Here is a 14916-nt window from a genome sequence, read left to right as displayed (position 1 = left end):
GAGGGGAGGAGAGGGATGGCTGGTGACACGAGGAGGAAGACTGAAGGAACAGTTTTTGTTTTGTTGTTCTTTGCTTTAATTCGACGTATGGCGTCACTCACCGACTCCAGGCCCGGTGACAGAGCTGGCTGGCTTGTTTTGTGCAGAAGCGGCAGCGGCCACGGCAGTGCCGTATCCGCCCTTACAGAAATCCCCACTCCCTGAAGCCTGGCCCACATCCTCATAGCCTGCAACAGTCAGACACACAGCCGCAGCCCACAGCGTTAGACACACCAGGCAGGGGGGCGGGGCGGGGCGGACCTGCGCCACACAGCATTTGCAAATAACTTCCAGGTCTGGGATCGTTAACCAGACGACAGGCTTCGCCAAAACGGTTTAATGCAGACGGTGCTCTGAAGAGTCTGGAGACCAACTCCAAAAACAAAGTCTTACCAAGTATTTTTACTTTAGTTTCTACTGCAAATGAGGCCGAAACGATTAACTGGCTACTGAAGGTAATCTAGAAATCAAGTAATTGTTAACTGGAGTAAAGGGATTCAAAAAAGGCCATTTGCTGAAAACAACATTCAGCTCTGGACAAACTTAAGAGCCGACTGCAGTGAAAACCTCCTGGTTATTCCACCAAATAATGATTTCTGAACTAACATTACTATTGTTGTTTCTAAATGAATATTTATGGTTTTCTTTGCATTATTTGAGGTCTGAAAGCTCCGTTTCTTTTTGTTATTTTGACCATTTCTCATTTTCTGCTAATAAATACAAAATTTTTGCTTGGAATTTCAGAGACATGTTGTCAGTATTTCATAGAATAAAAGAACAATGTTCACTTTACTCAAACATATACCTATAAAAAGTAAAATTAGAGCAACTGATCATATAAAGAGGTCTCTTTATGTTTTTCCAGAGCTGTATTCAGAGCAGTAATTAATCCAAACCTGTACGATGCATCAGGGCTGCACTGATTGATGTTTTCTGGACAATCTTTTAAAAAAAAACCCTGACCTGCTGATTCAGATTTTGGCTGATACCATTTTTTTTTTTTTGCCTGAAATTTTGCTCAGTATAGCAAGAAAATTGATGAATTGGCAAAAGTGGGGTGAATATTGTTAACTATAAACGTGCAGACATGACCTGGACTTGATGGCAAAGGTGATTTTTAGATCTATAGTAGATCAGATCAGGGGATAAGTTCAGCTTCACATGTACAAAACAGTCGATCTCCCATAATTAAGAAAATCGGCATTGATAAATCAGCTGGTCGATAAATCGGTGCAGCTGTACAATGTATGTGCATTTTGCATTTAAGATTAAAAACACTTTGGTCTGTAAATATATTTTAGCCAAAACTCAAGTTGTATAACTTTAGCTTCACCAGGTTGGAATGCTATTGCATTTAGGCAGTAAAATGTTTATTTTCTTACTTTAAAAAAAAAAAAAAAAAAGGAAATTAATGTCTTTATTTGCACCTTTAAATGTGTTTCTGATACTGCATAAAAAATGCTTCTTAAGTGGCCAAAAGAAAAATCTGTATCCGATTAACTGCCAAAGTAATCAGCAAATTAATCAATTAATAAAATAAACGTTATTTCAAACTTACTAAGATATTTTCAGTAAGACAAAACTAAGTTATTAGTAACTTTCTTAGCAAGAAATATAAGCTTGTTTTAAGTAAATAATTACTTTGTTTTGATGAAAAATTATCAGATTGATTAATTTATGGAAAATGTCTCGTTATAAGTAAAAAATAATCATCCAGTGGAACTAGTGATTTTTTTTTTTATCTTAAAAACAAGCTCCCATATTGTGCTGAAAAGTTACTTTAAAGTTAATTTTGACTTATTTCAAGTGTACTAAGATATTTTCACTAAAAACTAGACAAAAATACTTGGTAAGATTTTGTGTTTTTGCACCTGAGAGCCTGTCTGAACGGCCCAAATCAACGCCAGCATCATTTGCAAATACTGTTTGACTCAAGTCTTGGGGAAGGAGGTGAGGGAAGTGAGGGGCAGGCAGGGTGTGTGTAGGAAGGGGGTTGAGAGTGGGTGTGAGTGGGGTAATGGCAGAAAGCAGCAGATGGTGCAGCTTAGAACAAATGGGTGATGCGCATGTGGTGGATGCAGTGTGGAAGAAGATAAAACTACAAAAACACTTCAGTGCTGGGGAGGAGAATGGACATGAACGTGTAACTCCTGAAAACCACGAGGAAAACAAGCTGGAGAGAAACAAAAGAGCTAAAAAGGAAGTATGGGGAAAAAAAAAATGGCAGTTTCACTTGTAGTTGTGTGCAAGAGATGTGATCAATGGCAAAGCCCGAAGAAAGACTCCAACTTGTAAAATGAGCAGAGCAAGCCATGGAAACAGCAGGAAACCAGTAACCTAACCCCTCTATCTGCTGCTGGTGCATTCACTTCCACTTCCAACATGGTGGAAATTAGACCTTCATGTCATAACAGAGGTTTACATTTCTGGCAAAATCCTCGAGCATAAACATGAGTCGCTCAAATTTAGAAAAACTTAAAAAAAAAAAAAGGAACGTCTCCAGCAACGACGACCGTCTTCACAAACATGAGGAAATAAAACTTCTGCGCACACACACACACACACACACACACACACACAATGTTTACACTTGCAGATGCAGCTGAGTTCGGATGACATGTGGATCCCACACCGACGGGGGATAAAAATCGAAGAGCGGACTGTGAGAACAGTCATGGAGGTTTACAGAGTGGGATCCTCACCAGTGCTGTATCCATGGGAACCGTAGCCACTCGCTTGCTGGAAGGGCGTGGCGGACGCATTCACGCCGACATTCACGCCGTGTTGTTTCGAAGAGGTGGGAGCCACCTGAGCAAAAACCGAAGCGAGTTAGGATGAAATACGAAAAATAATCCGACAGAGCTGGGATTCTAGTCTTCATTTAGAAATTATTTGGATAAATATTCAAACTTTTCATGTTTGCAAGAACCATTTTGCTCTTAGTCCAGCTAAATAAAACTTTAGGACTGCAAATATTACATAATCTTCAGGGGGGAAAAAAATTATGCATATCTGCTATAGAAAATGTTTTCTCATGCGTAAAGAACTTTTATTTTATTTTTAGAATTGCAACTGGATGAATCCAGTTATCCATGTTAACATTTGTGGAAAATGTTATAAAAAAAAATCCCTTAAAGTTTATATATTTGTACCAAATGTCTGTATGCTGTGAGCTCTTGAAATTGAAGTCAAAATCCTTGTTTGGAAACAGTTTTAGCTCAAACAGGTAATTCTGAAAAAAAAAAAAAGCTAAGAATTTCCAACCCAATGGTAAAAAAAAGAAGACTGCAATTAATCCATCAAAAAAATCTGAAAAACTGCTCAACCTGCATGTTATCATGTCTTTATTTAAATACATAACATTGCACCTTTATTACTTTTTGCCAAAGTGGATGTAAACGCACATCATAATCGGATTAATTAATTTTCTGCCCATATATAAACAATACCGTCACATTATTTAAACCAAATACATTTCAATCCAATCAAGGGATTTTGCATGTTTTAACACAACGAGTCAGAAGAAAGCATCAACATCAAAAACCTAAAAACGCAGGATTGCAACACAGGAACACAGATCTTCATTTCTGGAAACACAATCTGTGAACACTTGTAAGAATGGGGCTGGCAGCATCATGCTGCAGGAGGAACTGGTGCACTTCGTAAAGTAGAAGTTAACACGAGGAAAGAGAACAACAAGTAGGAATGTTGAAGGAGGAAGCAAAAGCTCGGGTGCAGGTTGGTCTTACAAACTGTAGCTGCGTTTCCAATTACAAATGTGAGCAAAACTTTGTCAAGGTGACGTTGAAAAAGCATAATTAAAAATAAGAAATGCTGTTTGAAAAAATAAAAAATAAAAAATACACACATGAATAAGTTTCGTTTACGCGGGGAAAAAAACCATGATCTTCCTACCACTTCCTGTCATCTTTGTCATTTTCGCCAGTAGCAACATCCTGTTGTTGAATTTATGACTAGTGTGATGCAAAAGAAGTGTTTCACTTGCAATTTTGTGAAATAGACTAATTTCAATACAGTCCCCAAGAAATAAAATAAAATTTATCACACATGGGCAAAAACTATTTTTTTTCCCTAAATTTATGCGTTTCCATTAAATGAGTTTAATTTCTTAATTCCAATTTTATGACCAATGGAAACGCAGCTCATGACTCCAAGCTTACAGCCAAAGTTTTTACAAAGTGGCTTAAGGACAACAAAGTCAAAGTTCTGCAGAATTTGACAAGTTTTACAACATTCTCTAAATACAAGGAACCAAAATATCTTGTTTTATCCTGAAGGTTTTCTTTCAGTCTTATTCTAAAAGATCAAAACGATCATATTAGGACTTTCTCCTGCATCACGTCCTCAGCTGTCCTCGTTATGAATGTCAGTCAGTTTCTCATTTCTGCGCTCTGATAGGTCGATCAGCAGCCCTGAGATGATGTGAAGTTTCTCACCGGAAACATAGCAGGTCCGTACTGGAAGGTGTTGGGCAGGCCCGGCATGCCAGTGTAATACGGGAGGCTTGTGTAGCTGTAGCCGGGCGGCAGCCCCGGGTTGAGGAAGGGCTGCTGCGTGGTGTGGTGCGTCTGGGTCTGATTCTGTTGCGTCTGAGCTAATGTGGTGGCCGGAGCCGGGGACGATGCATCGCCTCGACTGAACTTCGACAAGTCGCCTGAAAACGGGACAAGAAGAAAAGATGAGCTCTGTGGAAATCAATCAATATCCAGGACCAGAAAAACATGGGGAGAAAAAGCTCCTTTCGCAAATTATTATCCCAAAAATAAAACTGAGAAAACATTACAGATGTTCAAACTGTTTATCATTAATCATGATGAATTTCTTATAACAATAATTCAATTCTAATGATGTTTAAAACCGTCAGGATTTTTATTTTTTACCATTTTCTCCACCGTTTGTTCAATGAAAGCATCAATAAATTTCAAAATATGATTAAAACCAGTTACTATGTGCAGCTTAATGATATAAATCACATTTCTCTATGTGACTGGTGTCTTAAAGAAGCAGATTACAAACAGAAACGTTTTTCAAGAGCAGTGTTTGTTTCTGGGGATATAACTGCTGTGACATACAGAAGCAGCCTTAAAAATAAGTGATAAACACTTTTTATCATCACCTTCATCATTATCACAATAGTGCAACAAAATATAGTGATAAAATATCATGTCCATATCACCTACACCTACTTCAGACTCGTTTCTCAGGCACAGCAGAGTAAATCAGGAACCTAATCTGTCTGAAGATAAAAACATCTCCACCAGCTCTGTTTCTTTTTCTTTTATTCTTATGGTGAAGAATTTACTGGTTTTATTAATGGCTACAAAATAAAAGTACTTGTGCAACAGTTTTGAATCTGATGCAGCCACAAACACAGTTTGGAGGCAGGTTATATGAATTGAAGTGCAAAAAAAAAAGAAAAAAAAAAAAGGCAACACGATGAGAATAAAATGTTGGTTTAGCATCAGAATATGATAAGCTAGAAGTGGAGCCTCCTGCACAATGAACAAGAATCAAACAAGAGGTTTCTGAATGGCAAACCAACAACAAAACACTTGTGTTTTCCAGCAGCCATTGTACAATGAGGGAAAAACCAGCTGAGTAAACGTGCTGAAGTTCTGCTGGGTTCAGGGCTTGGCTGAGGTACCCATTTAATCTGGAGGTTTTTGAAACAGCTCATTTTCTAGACACCAAAAAAAAAAAAAAAACATTAACTTATTGCCAAAAAATGGCTGGAAGATGTTTTTAGCACTTAAGTTGTTTTTTTTAGAAGCAATATAAACCCAAATAAAGTACAAAAACATGCAAAAATTTGAATTTTGCATCATAACTTCTCAACTCGGTTCTTCGAAGTGGACTCACCAGAGTACGGGTTGCTTGTCAGACTGCCCTCTCTGCCTGTCAGCGCCGTTGTTGGAGTGGCAAATGGAATGCTATAATAATCCTAGAAAAAAAAAAAGAAATGTTAATAACCCAAAAGATAAGCTACCAGCACGGCGGTGTGTGGGATTGAGCTGATTTTTCAGCAGCTAAGTGCTGCTCTGGAGGAGAAACTCACCAATGGTATTCTTGTTTGCAGCATTTGTAGGTCATCGTAGCCATACACCTGAGGCTGAGATGAAGTGAGAAAGTGTCAGAAAACTGTTGCAGGAATGTGAAGAGCTAACATAAAAGTTCAGATAAAATTATTTTGAGACTCACCGGGTAGGCATGCAGTAGTCCTGGAGCCATGATGTAAGGGTTGGGCAGTAGAGGGGGCACACCAGGTGGCAGGTTTGGAGGCGCTTTCCCTGCACACACAAAACAATTTAAATAAGGGAGTAAATACAACTAAACTAACCGTTATTAAAAGAAATACAATTTCCTGATTGTTTACACTGTATGGCTGCAACTAAAGATCATATTAGTAATCAGGATTTTTTTTTTTTAAAATGGCACATTCTGCAGATTTTTCATGCAACCATTTAAGATTTTTCACCCATTAGAAATGAGAGAATGCAAATACACAATTTAATTCCTTTTTTTAAAATGACAAACCATTTAACTGCCTAAAATGGCAATGAAAGTATTCTTTTACTGAAAATGGCTGCAAACAGATGCAAAATTATACAGCTATACATCTCTGAAAGACAGAAGTGGAGCCTCCTGCACAACCAAAAAAAAGAAAAAAAAAACAGCACGTGGTTCCTGAATGGCAAGTCAACAACAAAACTATTTTCCAGCAGCCATTGTGCAGCGCATGTAAATGTGCTGGAGCTCCACTTGGGGTTGCTAGGTAATGGCACAGTGACTTAATCGGCAGGTTTTTGAAACGGCTCATTTTCCAGACACAAAGAAAAACTGATCTTATTGGGTATCATGTTTCTTTTTTACCACTTGGGTTGTTTTTAGAAGCAGTCGAGACCCAAATGCAAATGTGCATTTTGCATAATCGGTTTAAAGAGTCGGATGATAAATGCAGTGTGTATTTCTGACTTGTCGCCCGACCTGAGGAAGCTGCAGAGCTGCGTGTGGAAGAAGTGGCCGAAGAGGGAACAGTCGAGGACGTCGTAGAGACTGAGATGGAGGCGGGGGCTGCCGTCGGCGCGCCCATGGAGGCAGCGTTGAGGCCCATGGCCAGACTGCTGACGGGACCTTGGCCCGAGGGAGTCGAGACGGTGGCAGGGCCCACTGAGGAGCCCTGAGGGGCTCCGAGCGACGCCTGCGCTGCAGCCATGGAGGAGGAGGAAGGGGGAACCGATGAAGATGGCACGGCTGAGACAGAGGAGGAGAAGGACGAGTGCAGGCTCAAGTCGGTGTCTACGTTGGGGTGCTGCTGAGAGAGAAGGAGGATATACTTGAGACTGATGAGATTACACATCCATTAGCGCGAATCTGCATCTAATGCGTTCATCTGCAGCCACAGGAAGCACTGAAAAAGCTGTTAGCAACTTTGAACCGCAGCACGAAACGGAGCAAGAGACGCACTTCGACAATTAGTGGCTCTTACTGCAAGAAAATCGAGCCGAGACGAGCGTTTAAAGAGCTCACCAGTAAGCTTGAGTTTGACGTTCGCACTGAAGACGGAGCCAGACTGTTCTGTTGCGATGGATGAGAGCTGTGGAGATAAAAACCGGCTGGTTCAGACAATCCGTCGGTTCTCACAACGGCCTGGATGCACATTTGAACTTCAGCTCACTTGTTGTGCTGAGGAGGGGGAATGGAGCTTGGTGGGAGATCTTCGTTGTGCCCGAGAGCGCCGAGGTTCGACTGGCTGGTGGTCAACAAGGAGGCGGGGCCAGAGCCGCCGTCTGCCAGAGCCGCCATGCTGGAGACGGATGAAGGCGTGACTGAATCAGAACCCGGCTTCACTGACACCGCAGGGCCTGGAGTGGGGCAGAAATGAAAGGATTTGCTTTAAGATGCTCACACTGTGAAGATAATTTCACCTGATCGGGGTTTCATCTTATAGCCATGAAGTGAAAATTTAGAATCTAAGAAAAATATAACTTTCCACTAATGTTTCTCTGACCTATGTGAACAGAGTTAACTACTGAAATTCCTGATTTGAAGCCAAACCTAAACATTTTTAATTTGATCGGAAAAAAAATTAAACAAATTAAACAATTTCCACGAAAAACGTATAAGAAGCTTGAATGTTCAACTTAAAATTTCTCCAGAAATGTTTATTTACCGCCTCATATTATATATTTTATAGTTTTGTTTTTGCATTTAAAAAAAAAAAAAAAATGCGCAACAAAAGTAAATAGAATAGGCAACTAATCAACAAATGTAAACATTTAAGATGTAGAATAGAAAACAAGACTTAAAGATATTTTACATAAATGACTCATTCAGGAGCTTTAGAAGTCAATCAGGAATCCTGCTGCTACTTTTCAGAATAATAGAAAAACAAACTTACCTTCAGTCTGACTAGTTTGTATTGAACTGAAGCCATTCTGAAAAAATAGAAATTATGAAAATGAGATCATTGGGTTGATTAGAAAATAAGCATTAATAAAATTCAAAAAATTATTGTAATCTAAAATGTTACGTTTTAATGAGCTGCAAGTAGAAAATCATCAAACTGAAACACAGATTAGCTGTGTGTAGCTAATCTGTGCTTCACTAACTGAATTTAGTTAATGAAATAAGCATATTTTTAAACTATATTCTAATCTCATCAATGCTAAAAATGAAAATGTAAGCATTTTTACAAAACAGTACCAATTTAAAATAAAAGTTGCACACAATCAAAGGAAATAAAAAATAAATAAAATGAGAACATCATCAAACTGGATAAAAATTTTGAAAATTTAAGGTAAAATTAAGAGCTGCAGCAGCTTCACCTTGGGCTGCAGGTCCTTTTGAGGAGAGGATGAGACCGAGGGGGGATAGCGGCGCGTTTGAGGCGCTCTCTGATCGTACATTTCCATCTGGCCGGCGTTCGACAGAGCGGGAGTCGATTCGCTGCAAATCAGAGTGAAATTATCCACAAACAAAAAGATCACATTACTTTTTTGGTTTGATGTTAAAATTAAAATTAGACTAGAGCATTTGCAGGAAAAATAAACATATGTTTGGTGATGCCTTAATACAAAGACTCAATAAAAACAGACGTTTTCCAAATCGGTCCTAAAAAACACATTTTAAGACGTTTTTTTATTCCTATATCTACACAAGGTGGCATCAGAAACCACAAATATAAAAAGCAGAACTTAAGATTTTTTCTGTCGATGTGTTGAGACAGGAAACCTTTTCCAGGGTTGGGCTCCAGAGGTTACCGACCTGCTGGGACTCGTGTAGAGGCTGTTCTGAACCTGGCTGCCCGGCGTCGTGGTGGCAGGGGTGGACTCGTACTCTTGCAGAACCGGTTCTGATCCAAACTGCAGCGCTCCGAACTGAAGATTGAGCCCTGAAATGTCTGTGGAGCCGGGCATTTCGACGGCCATCGCTGGAATCTGAGAGAGAGCAGAGGAAGAAGAACATCAGGGAGGAACTGGAATAAAACGAGCTTAACGATGCTCAACATGACACTTATAAATGAGAAGAATGCAAATGTTGCATCAAACCAATGCCTATTTTATGTGCCAAACTTGCCATATTTTTTATGTGGTTTTCTAAGTTCTGGACTAAACACTACATGTGCTTAAGTATTATTTTAATCATTTTAATGCAGTTTTTCCAAATTATATCAATCAGTCCCTTCAAATTCTTGTGAATTATTGTGGAAATTCATGCAAAAATTAACAAATCTCCAATTTTTTTTTTTTGCATTAATACCTAATTGAGAGTTTATTGCAGATTTTCCTCAAAACTTAAGAACTTTCTTACTGAACTAAACAGCTGCCTCAGCTTTAAATGATGTCAGATTATAGTTCATGATCTATACAGCGAGTAATAAAAAGTTGCATTTATTGTCATAAATAAGTGTAAATATTGCAAATATTTAAAAATTAGTACCACAAACGCTTTTATTTTAATTGCAATATACAATCAAGACAATTGCAAAATCCCGGAGGGACTGAGAAGATGTTAGATATTATTTAATTTTAAGAATTCCTTCATATTTTAAACAGTCTGTGAATGGGTTTTATCAATTTATTCTGGCACCACCGGCCCTTTAAGAGCCTTCATGATCTTGATTTAGCCCCCAAAAAATTAATTTGACACATTTTTTATAGGGCCAATGTATTGGCCCTTTATTGATCCACATCAAAATCTTGTTAAATCATTGAATGAACTCAACACACTGACATTTCTTTTCACATTTTTGGATTTCTACTTTAATCTGCACTGAAAAAAAGATTTTATTTAGCAGATTTTAATTAAATGTGATTATTAGCAGCTGTGTTTTTAAAACATTTCCCTAAATTGTATGAATATCCAAAACTTTTTTGTGTCTCATGTTTTAAAAATATATAACACTCTATTGCAAAGTTGTTTACAACTCCTCTAACTTTTTCAAATTACAACTGCAAACTTTAATATCTTGTACTCAAAAGTATTTGCTTACTTCTGATAAAAACCTAAAAATCTGTTGCAAGCTTTTGTATTCAGCCTGAGATGAAACTGAATTTGCAAGTCTAACCAAACATCAAGAGTCTTGAACATTCAATATTTTATAAAAATGAAATTGAACTGCAAGGGAACGTACAGTTTTTACAGAGTAAAATTCAAGAACTTTAAGTATTTTCAAGGTAAATTTTCAAACTTTTCCAGCACCACACTTTTGAGATAAAAACACAAATGAACTAAAAAGAAAAGTTTGAATTCACGACTGTAGGACTTCATTTATTACCGTTTAAATAAAAACATTAGATATTACCTTTGTGGAAATGGAAGTTCTCTTCTTCTGCTGTTTGAGTTTGTGTTGCTGTAAAGGCAGTGGACTGGAGCCCTGGGCGTCTGAGGAACTCGGGGAGACCTGCTGACCCAGAGAGGGGACGGCGGCCATTTTGGGAAGAGAGGACGCAGGCGGCGGCACCGCGTGCGGTGAAGATGCGGTTTGTTGCGGTAAGGAGGAGGAGGAGGAGACAGAGGAAGGTGGAGGCAGCCCTTTGTCCTGCAGGAAAACGTCCAACATGGACGAGGTCTGGGTGGCAGTTTGGTAGGGCTGCCGCTTCGTAAAGGGTGTGTGGATCCCAGATTCTGACTGAGTTTTCATCTCTGCACAACAGCGAGGGCAAAACATGACAGAGTTAAAATCAGAAAATACCTTAAATGTGACTTTTATTTAAATTAAGGAAAAGTAAAGCTTAGTTTGATCCTCACCATACTGCCCCAGAGTGGAGGGGTTGTTGTCCCAGGAAGAAGGCGCTGTGTTGGGAGGTCCAGCCTGGGAGTGCTGTGCTGCCAGCTGGGCCAGCGCCTGGGCGGTCTTGTACTGCTCTAGGAACTGGGAACCAGTAGTTCCAGTGGTGCCTCCTTTAGGGTCTCCCACATCCCCAAATCCCTTACCCAGCATGCTGGCCTGCAGTGCATAAAGGCAATAAAATCAGGTTGTTACATTACTGTTAATATGTTACACCTGGAGATATGACAACACAGACCAGGGGAGTCCAAAATGTGGCCTGGGGGCCATTTGTGGCACGTGAAATGATTTTTTACTATCAGTTGATCACTGCAGGGTTTTCATCAGAGTCTCACCATGCTGTGCTGGGAGTACGGGGCGCTGGAGGATGTCTGGGAAAGTGGCCCCCCTTGCTTGGAGTTGCTAAAAACCAGAGACTGAGGCAGAGAGGAGGGCTGGGCGGCCTCCATGTGGGCGTTTTCTGTCTCTGAGGATGAAGATGTGGGAGTCTTCCCCAGCAGCACCGCAAGGTCAATCCTGCAGCAGGTGACAGCATGTTTAAAGCTTGAATGTTGATATTCGTCAGGTTTACGTTAAGCAGAGAATCTCTTACTTAGAGTGGAACGATGGGTTAATGTATTAACTTGATGCCAAAAAATCAAGGATAAAACTACTATTTACACATCTAAAAAACAAAAAAGGAAACATAATCTAAAATAAAACCCAACCTCTGTCCTTTGGTGATTGTGACATTCTCTTGAGGCGCAGGAACCGATGAGACGTTGGAAGCTGTAAAAATCTTGGTCTCTGACAGCTGAGGAAGAGGAGGATTGGACCGTTTGCATTTGGAAGTAAATTTTAAAAAATTACATTTATCAGAGCCAACTTTCCAGAGTTATCAGGGGTTTGTGTTCATTTTGAAATAAATGAAATGTGAAGTCTAAAAAAACTGAAACTGGAAGGAAGGAGAGAGGGAAAAAAAAGGGGGAAAGTCGGGTAAATAGCACAAGATACAAAATAAAGAAGAAAAAGAAAGGATGCAAAGAACAAAGATGGAAAGGAAGGAAGTGACAAAGGAAGAACCACAAGGAGAAAAGGAAAAGAATGAAGGGATGATGCAGCAAAAGACAAAAGGAAAGAAAAAAGAAATTTGGAAGGATAAAAGGAGAGAAAGGCAACAGAGATGAAAGGAGGGACAAAAACAGAGGTAGGATATAAAGGTAAGGCAGAAGAAAACATCAAAAGATGAGGAGGAAAAGAAGAACACAGGGAAGAAAAGAAGCACTAGAGGGAGGAAGGAAGGCCTTAAAAAGGAAATAAAAACATGAAGAACAAAAGAAAGTAAAGTAAAGAAGGATTAAGGATAATACATTTTTAGAGTGTGGGAATCAAGTATGGAAAACATTTTCACACACACTTCTTTTTCTAGAACTTGAAAACACTGAAATTAACTTTCCCTGTTTGCACAGAAACCATCAGTGGATCTCAATATTTTCCACGTTCTTGTTAAAATATCAGGTTTTCATGAGGTTCAAACTATGAAGCCAAGGCGTTTCTCTGAAAAACTGTAAAATGTGAACAGCCAACTCCTGAAACACTCACATCCTCATTCCAGTCCTCAGTGCCCCATTCCTCTGTGGCAGGTCTCCATGGAGCTGTCAGCCAAAGACAATTTAATCAATGCCTCTAAAACAGTAAAAGCTCATGTAAAACAAGAGAACAGACAGCCTTACCAGGAGCAGAGTCAAACTTAGGTGGATAATTTGTTCCCTCTCCTGCAGAATATTCCAAAAATTAGAAAAACAATCAAAAAGAGAATATTTTTGATTTGTGGCCTTTCTTACTTGCTCCCTCCTCTAACTCCACACTTCCTGTGTTGTTCCAGGTACTGCCTCCTCCATAGTTTTCCTCTGTCTGGGCTGGCTCAGCATAGTCTGCAGGGTTGAAAGTTCTGGGAAACACAGAGAAAAGTTAAGAACATGTGCAGACAAATCGGCAGCAAAAAACTGCAGAGGCCTGCACAAAAAGGAAACAGCTCAGTCTTCAAAGGTGACCTATGCTCCTCTGAACAGGTTAGGATAGGTCTATGGACGATACAAAACATGTTCTCCCCCCCTCCCCCCCCCACACACACAAAATCCATTCTTAGAAAATGAGAATTTAGTGTCACTTCTGCCCATTTTGAACTCCTTTCAGAATGAGATATTTTAGGGACTCCTGTCACTTTAAATCCAGATAATCTGCTTATAATTCAACGTTTACACTCGCATATGAAAATGGCTGCAAACAGATGCTCAATCATACAACTGTTAATCTTTGAAAAGCATCAATAGAACCTCCTGCACAACCAACAAGAATGCAGCAAATGGTTTCTGAATGGTAAATCAACAGCAAAACACTTTACTTTTCCAGCAGCCGTTGTACAGCGAATGCAGCGGTAAAACCAGCTGACCAAACGCACTGGAGTTCCACTGAGGTTGCTAGGTAACAGCAGGAACTTTGTTGGGGTTGCTAGGTAACAGGCGTAACATCGCTGGGATTGCTAGGTGACTGGCAGTGCCTGCCAACTAGTAGCGTTACATTTGGAAGGTTTTTTAAACGACCCATTTTCCAGATAACAAAAAATTACTTATTGCTAAAAAACATCTGTATGATTCTTTTAAGCACTTCTGTTGTTTTTAGAAGCAGTAGAAACTCAAAAGTAAGTACAAAAACATACAAGATGTGAATTTTCCACCGCAGGTCACCTTTAAAGCTCATTAAAATAATATAAATTTGTGATTTTACACCTAGGTGTGAATTGCTAACATTGCAATGAAGTCAAAGCTGAAAATCGGATGTTTTTTTTATGACTGAGTAGATAAAAAGTCAGAAGTAAATATAGAAAATATGCTGTGTTCTTGTAGCTTCTACTGATGCAAGTCTTATTTGTGCAAAGTGAGAAAACTCCCACCATGGGCAAACTAGAGATATGACCAACAGCAACAAGTCAAACTAGTCAAAACACTTTCATTATCTGCATAAGATCCTTCCAAACAAAGACACATTCTCGTCTTAAGGAAACAAACCAGTGGTTGAACTTCAAGTGTTTTCTACATATAGAAACAGAGAAAATAATTTTTGATTGTGGCGTTCAGTTTTCTCTTATTAAACAGGCAGCAGATTAGGACGTCACATATTTGTTTTCCACTGGAGATCAGATTATTTTCCATCATGGCTCGTTTAAAGCTACTGTGGAACAGATGCAGTCATCCAAAGCAACTGAAAGTTAAACTAAACTGAAACACAGCGGAGGTTTGGTGATGAATCAGATGTACAGCTTTTACTTCAGTCACTAGAGTCATTTTGTAATAAAAAAAAAATAAGATTACTGTGCAATTTTGAGAGTAGTTTTAGTTAAGGTTCATTTGAAGCTCGTTGTTTTTCCACTCCTGATGGAACGTGGGGAGGTTTCACATAGATAAAGACGGAGGGTTTGAGGTCAGGTCACCCCAATTAAGAAATAAAATCCAAGCCAGAATGTTGGTTTCCAAGCCCCTTGTGTGAAACCTCAAGTAGAAAAAGGTAGTAAGAAAGTTTGATAACCA

At 39.3% G+C, this 14916-nt stretch overlaps 1 protein-coding gene across 5 annotated transcripts in view; it reads right to left on the bottom strand.

Annotated features, from left to right (window-relative positions):
- The window catches only part of ubap2l (ubiquitin associated protein 2-like), a 31324-nt gene that overhangs the window by 4463 nt on the left and 11945 nt on the right, over nucleotides 1-14916 (bottom strand). For 2 of the 5 annotated variants that reach the window (XM_015051519.1, XM_015051520.1), the window contains exons 8-26: nucleotides 13174-13280; nucleotides 13063-13104; nucleotides 12932-12984; nucleotides 12058-12143; nucleotides 11686-11866; nucleotides 11311-11509; nucleotides 10865-11205; nucleotides 9325-9497; nucleotides 8886-9006; nucleotides 8459-8495; nucleotides 7736-7922; nucleotides 7588-7654; nucleotides 7045-7372; nucleotides 6259-6347; nucleotides 6116-6169; nucleotides 5920-6001; nucleotides 4497-4714; nucleotides 2742-2847; nucleotides 102-227 (exon numbers count right to left, since the gene is read on the bottom strand). In XM_015051519.1, the coding sequence (XP_014907005.1) occupies nucleotides 102-227; nucleotides 2742-2847; nucleotides 4497-4714; nucleotides 5920-6001; nucleotides 6116-6169; nucleotides 6259-6347; nucleotides 7045-7372; nucleotides 7588-7654; nucleotides 7736-7922; nucleotides 8459-8495; nucleotides 8886-9006; nucleotides 9325-9497; nucleotides 10865-11205; nucleotides 11311-11509; nucleotides 11686-11866; nucleotides 12058-12143; nucleotides 12932-12984; nucleotides 13063-13104; nucleotides 13174-13280 (2597 nt within the window). The remainder of the gene's footprint in view (nucleotides 1-101; nucleotides 228-2741; nucleotides 2848-4496; nucleotides 4715-5919; nucleotides 6002-6115; nucleotides 6170-6258; nucleotides 6348-7044; nucleotides 7373-7587; nucleotides 7655-7735; nucleotides 7923-8458; nucleotides 8496-8885; nucleotides 9007-9324; nucleotides 9498-10864; nucleotides 11206-11310; nucleotides 11510-11685; nucleotides 11867-12057; nucleotides 12144-12931; nucleotides 12985-13062; nucleotides 13105-13173; nucleotides 13281-14916) is intronic. The other 3 variants (XM_015051521.1, XM_015051522.1, XM_015051523.1) reach the window with 3 other exon arrangements.

This window comes from Poecilia latipinna, unplaced genomic scaffold (assembly GCF_001443285.1).
Source record: "Poecilia latipinna isolate Pla-1442-1.1 unplaced genomic scaffold, P_latipinna-1.0 Scaffold1050, whole genome shotgun sequence".
Classification (NCBI taxonomy): Eukaryota; Metazoa; Chordata; class Actinopteri; order Cyprinodontiformes; family Poeciliidae; genus Poecilia; species Poecilia latipinna.
This window is presented reverse-complemented; position numbering and strand designations above follow the sequence as displayed.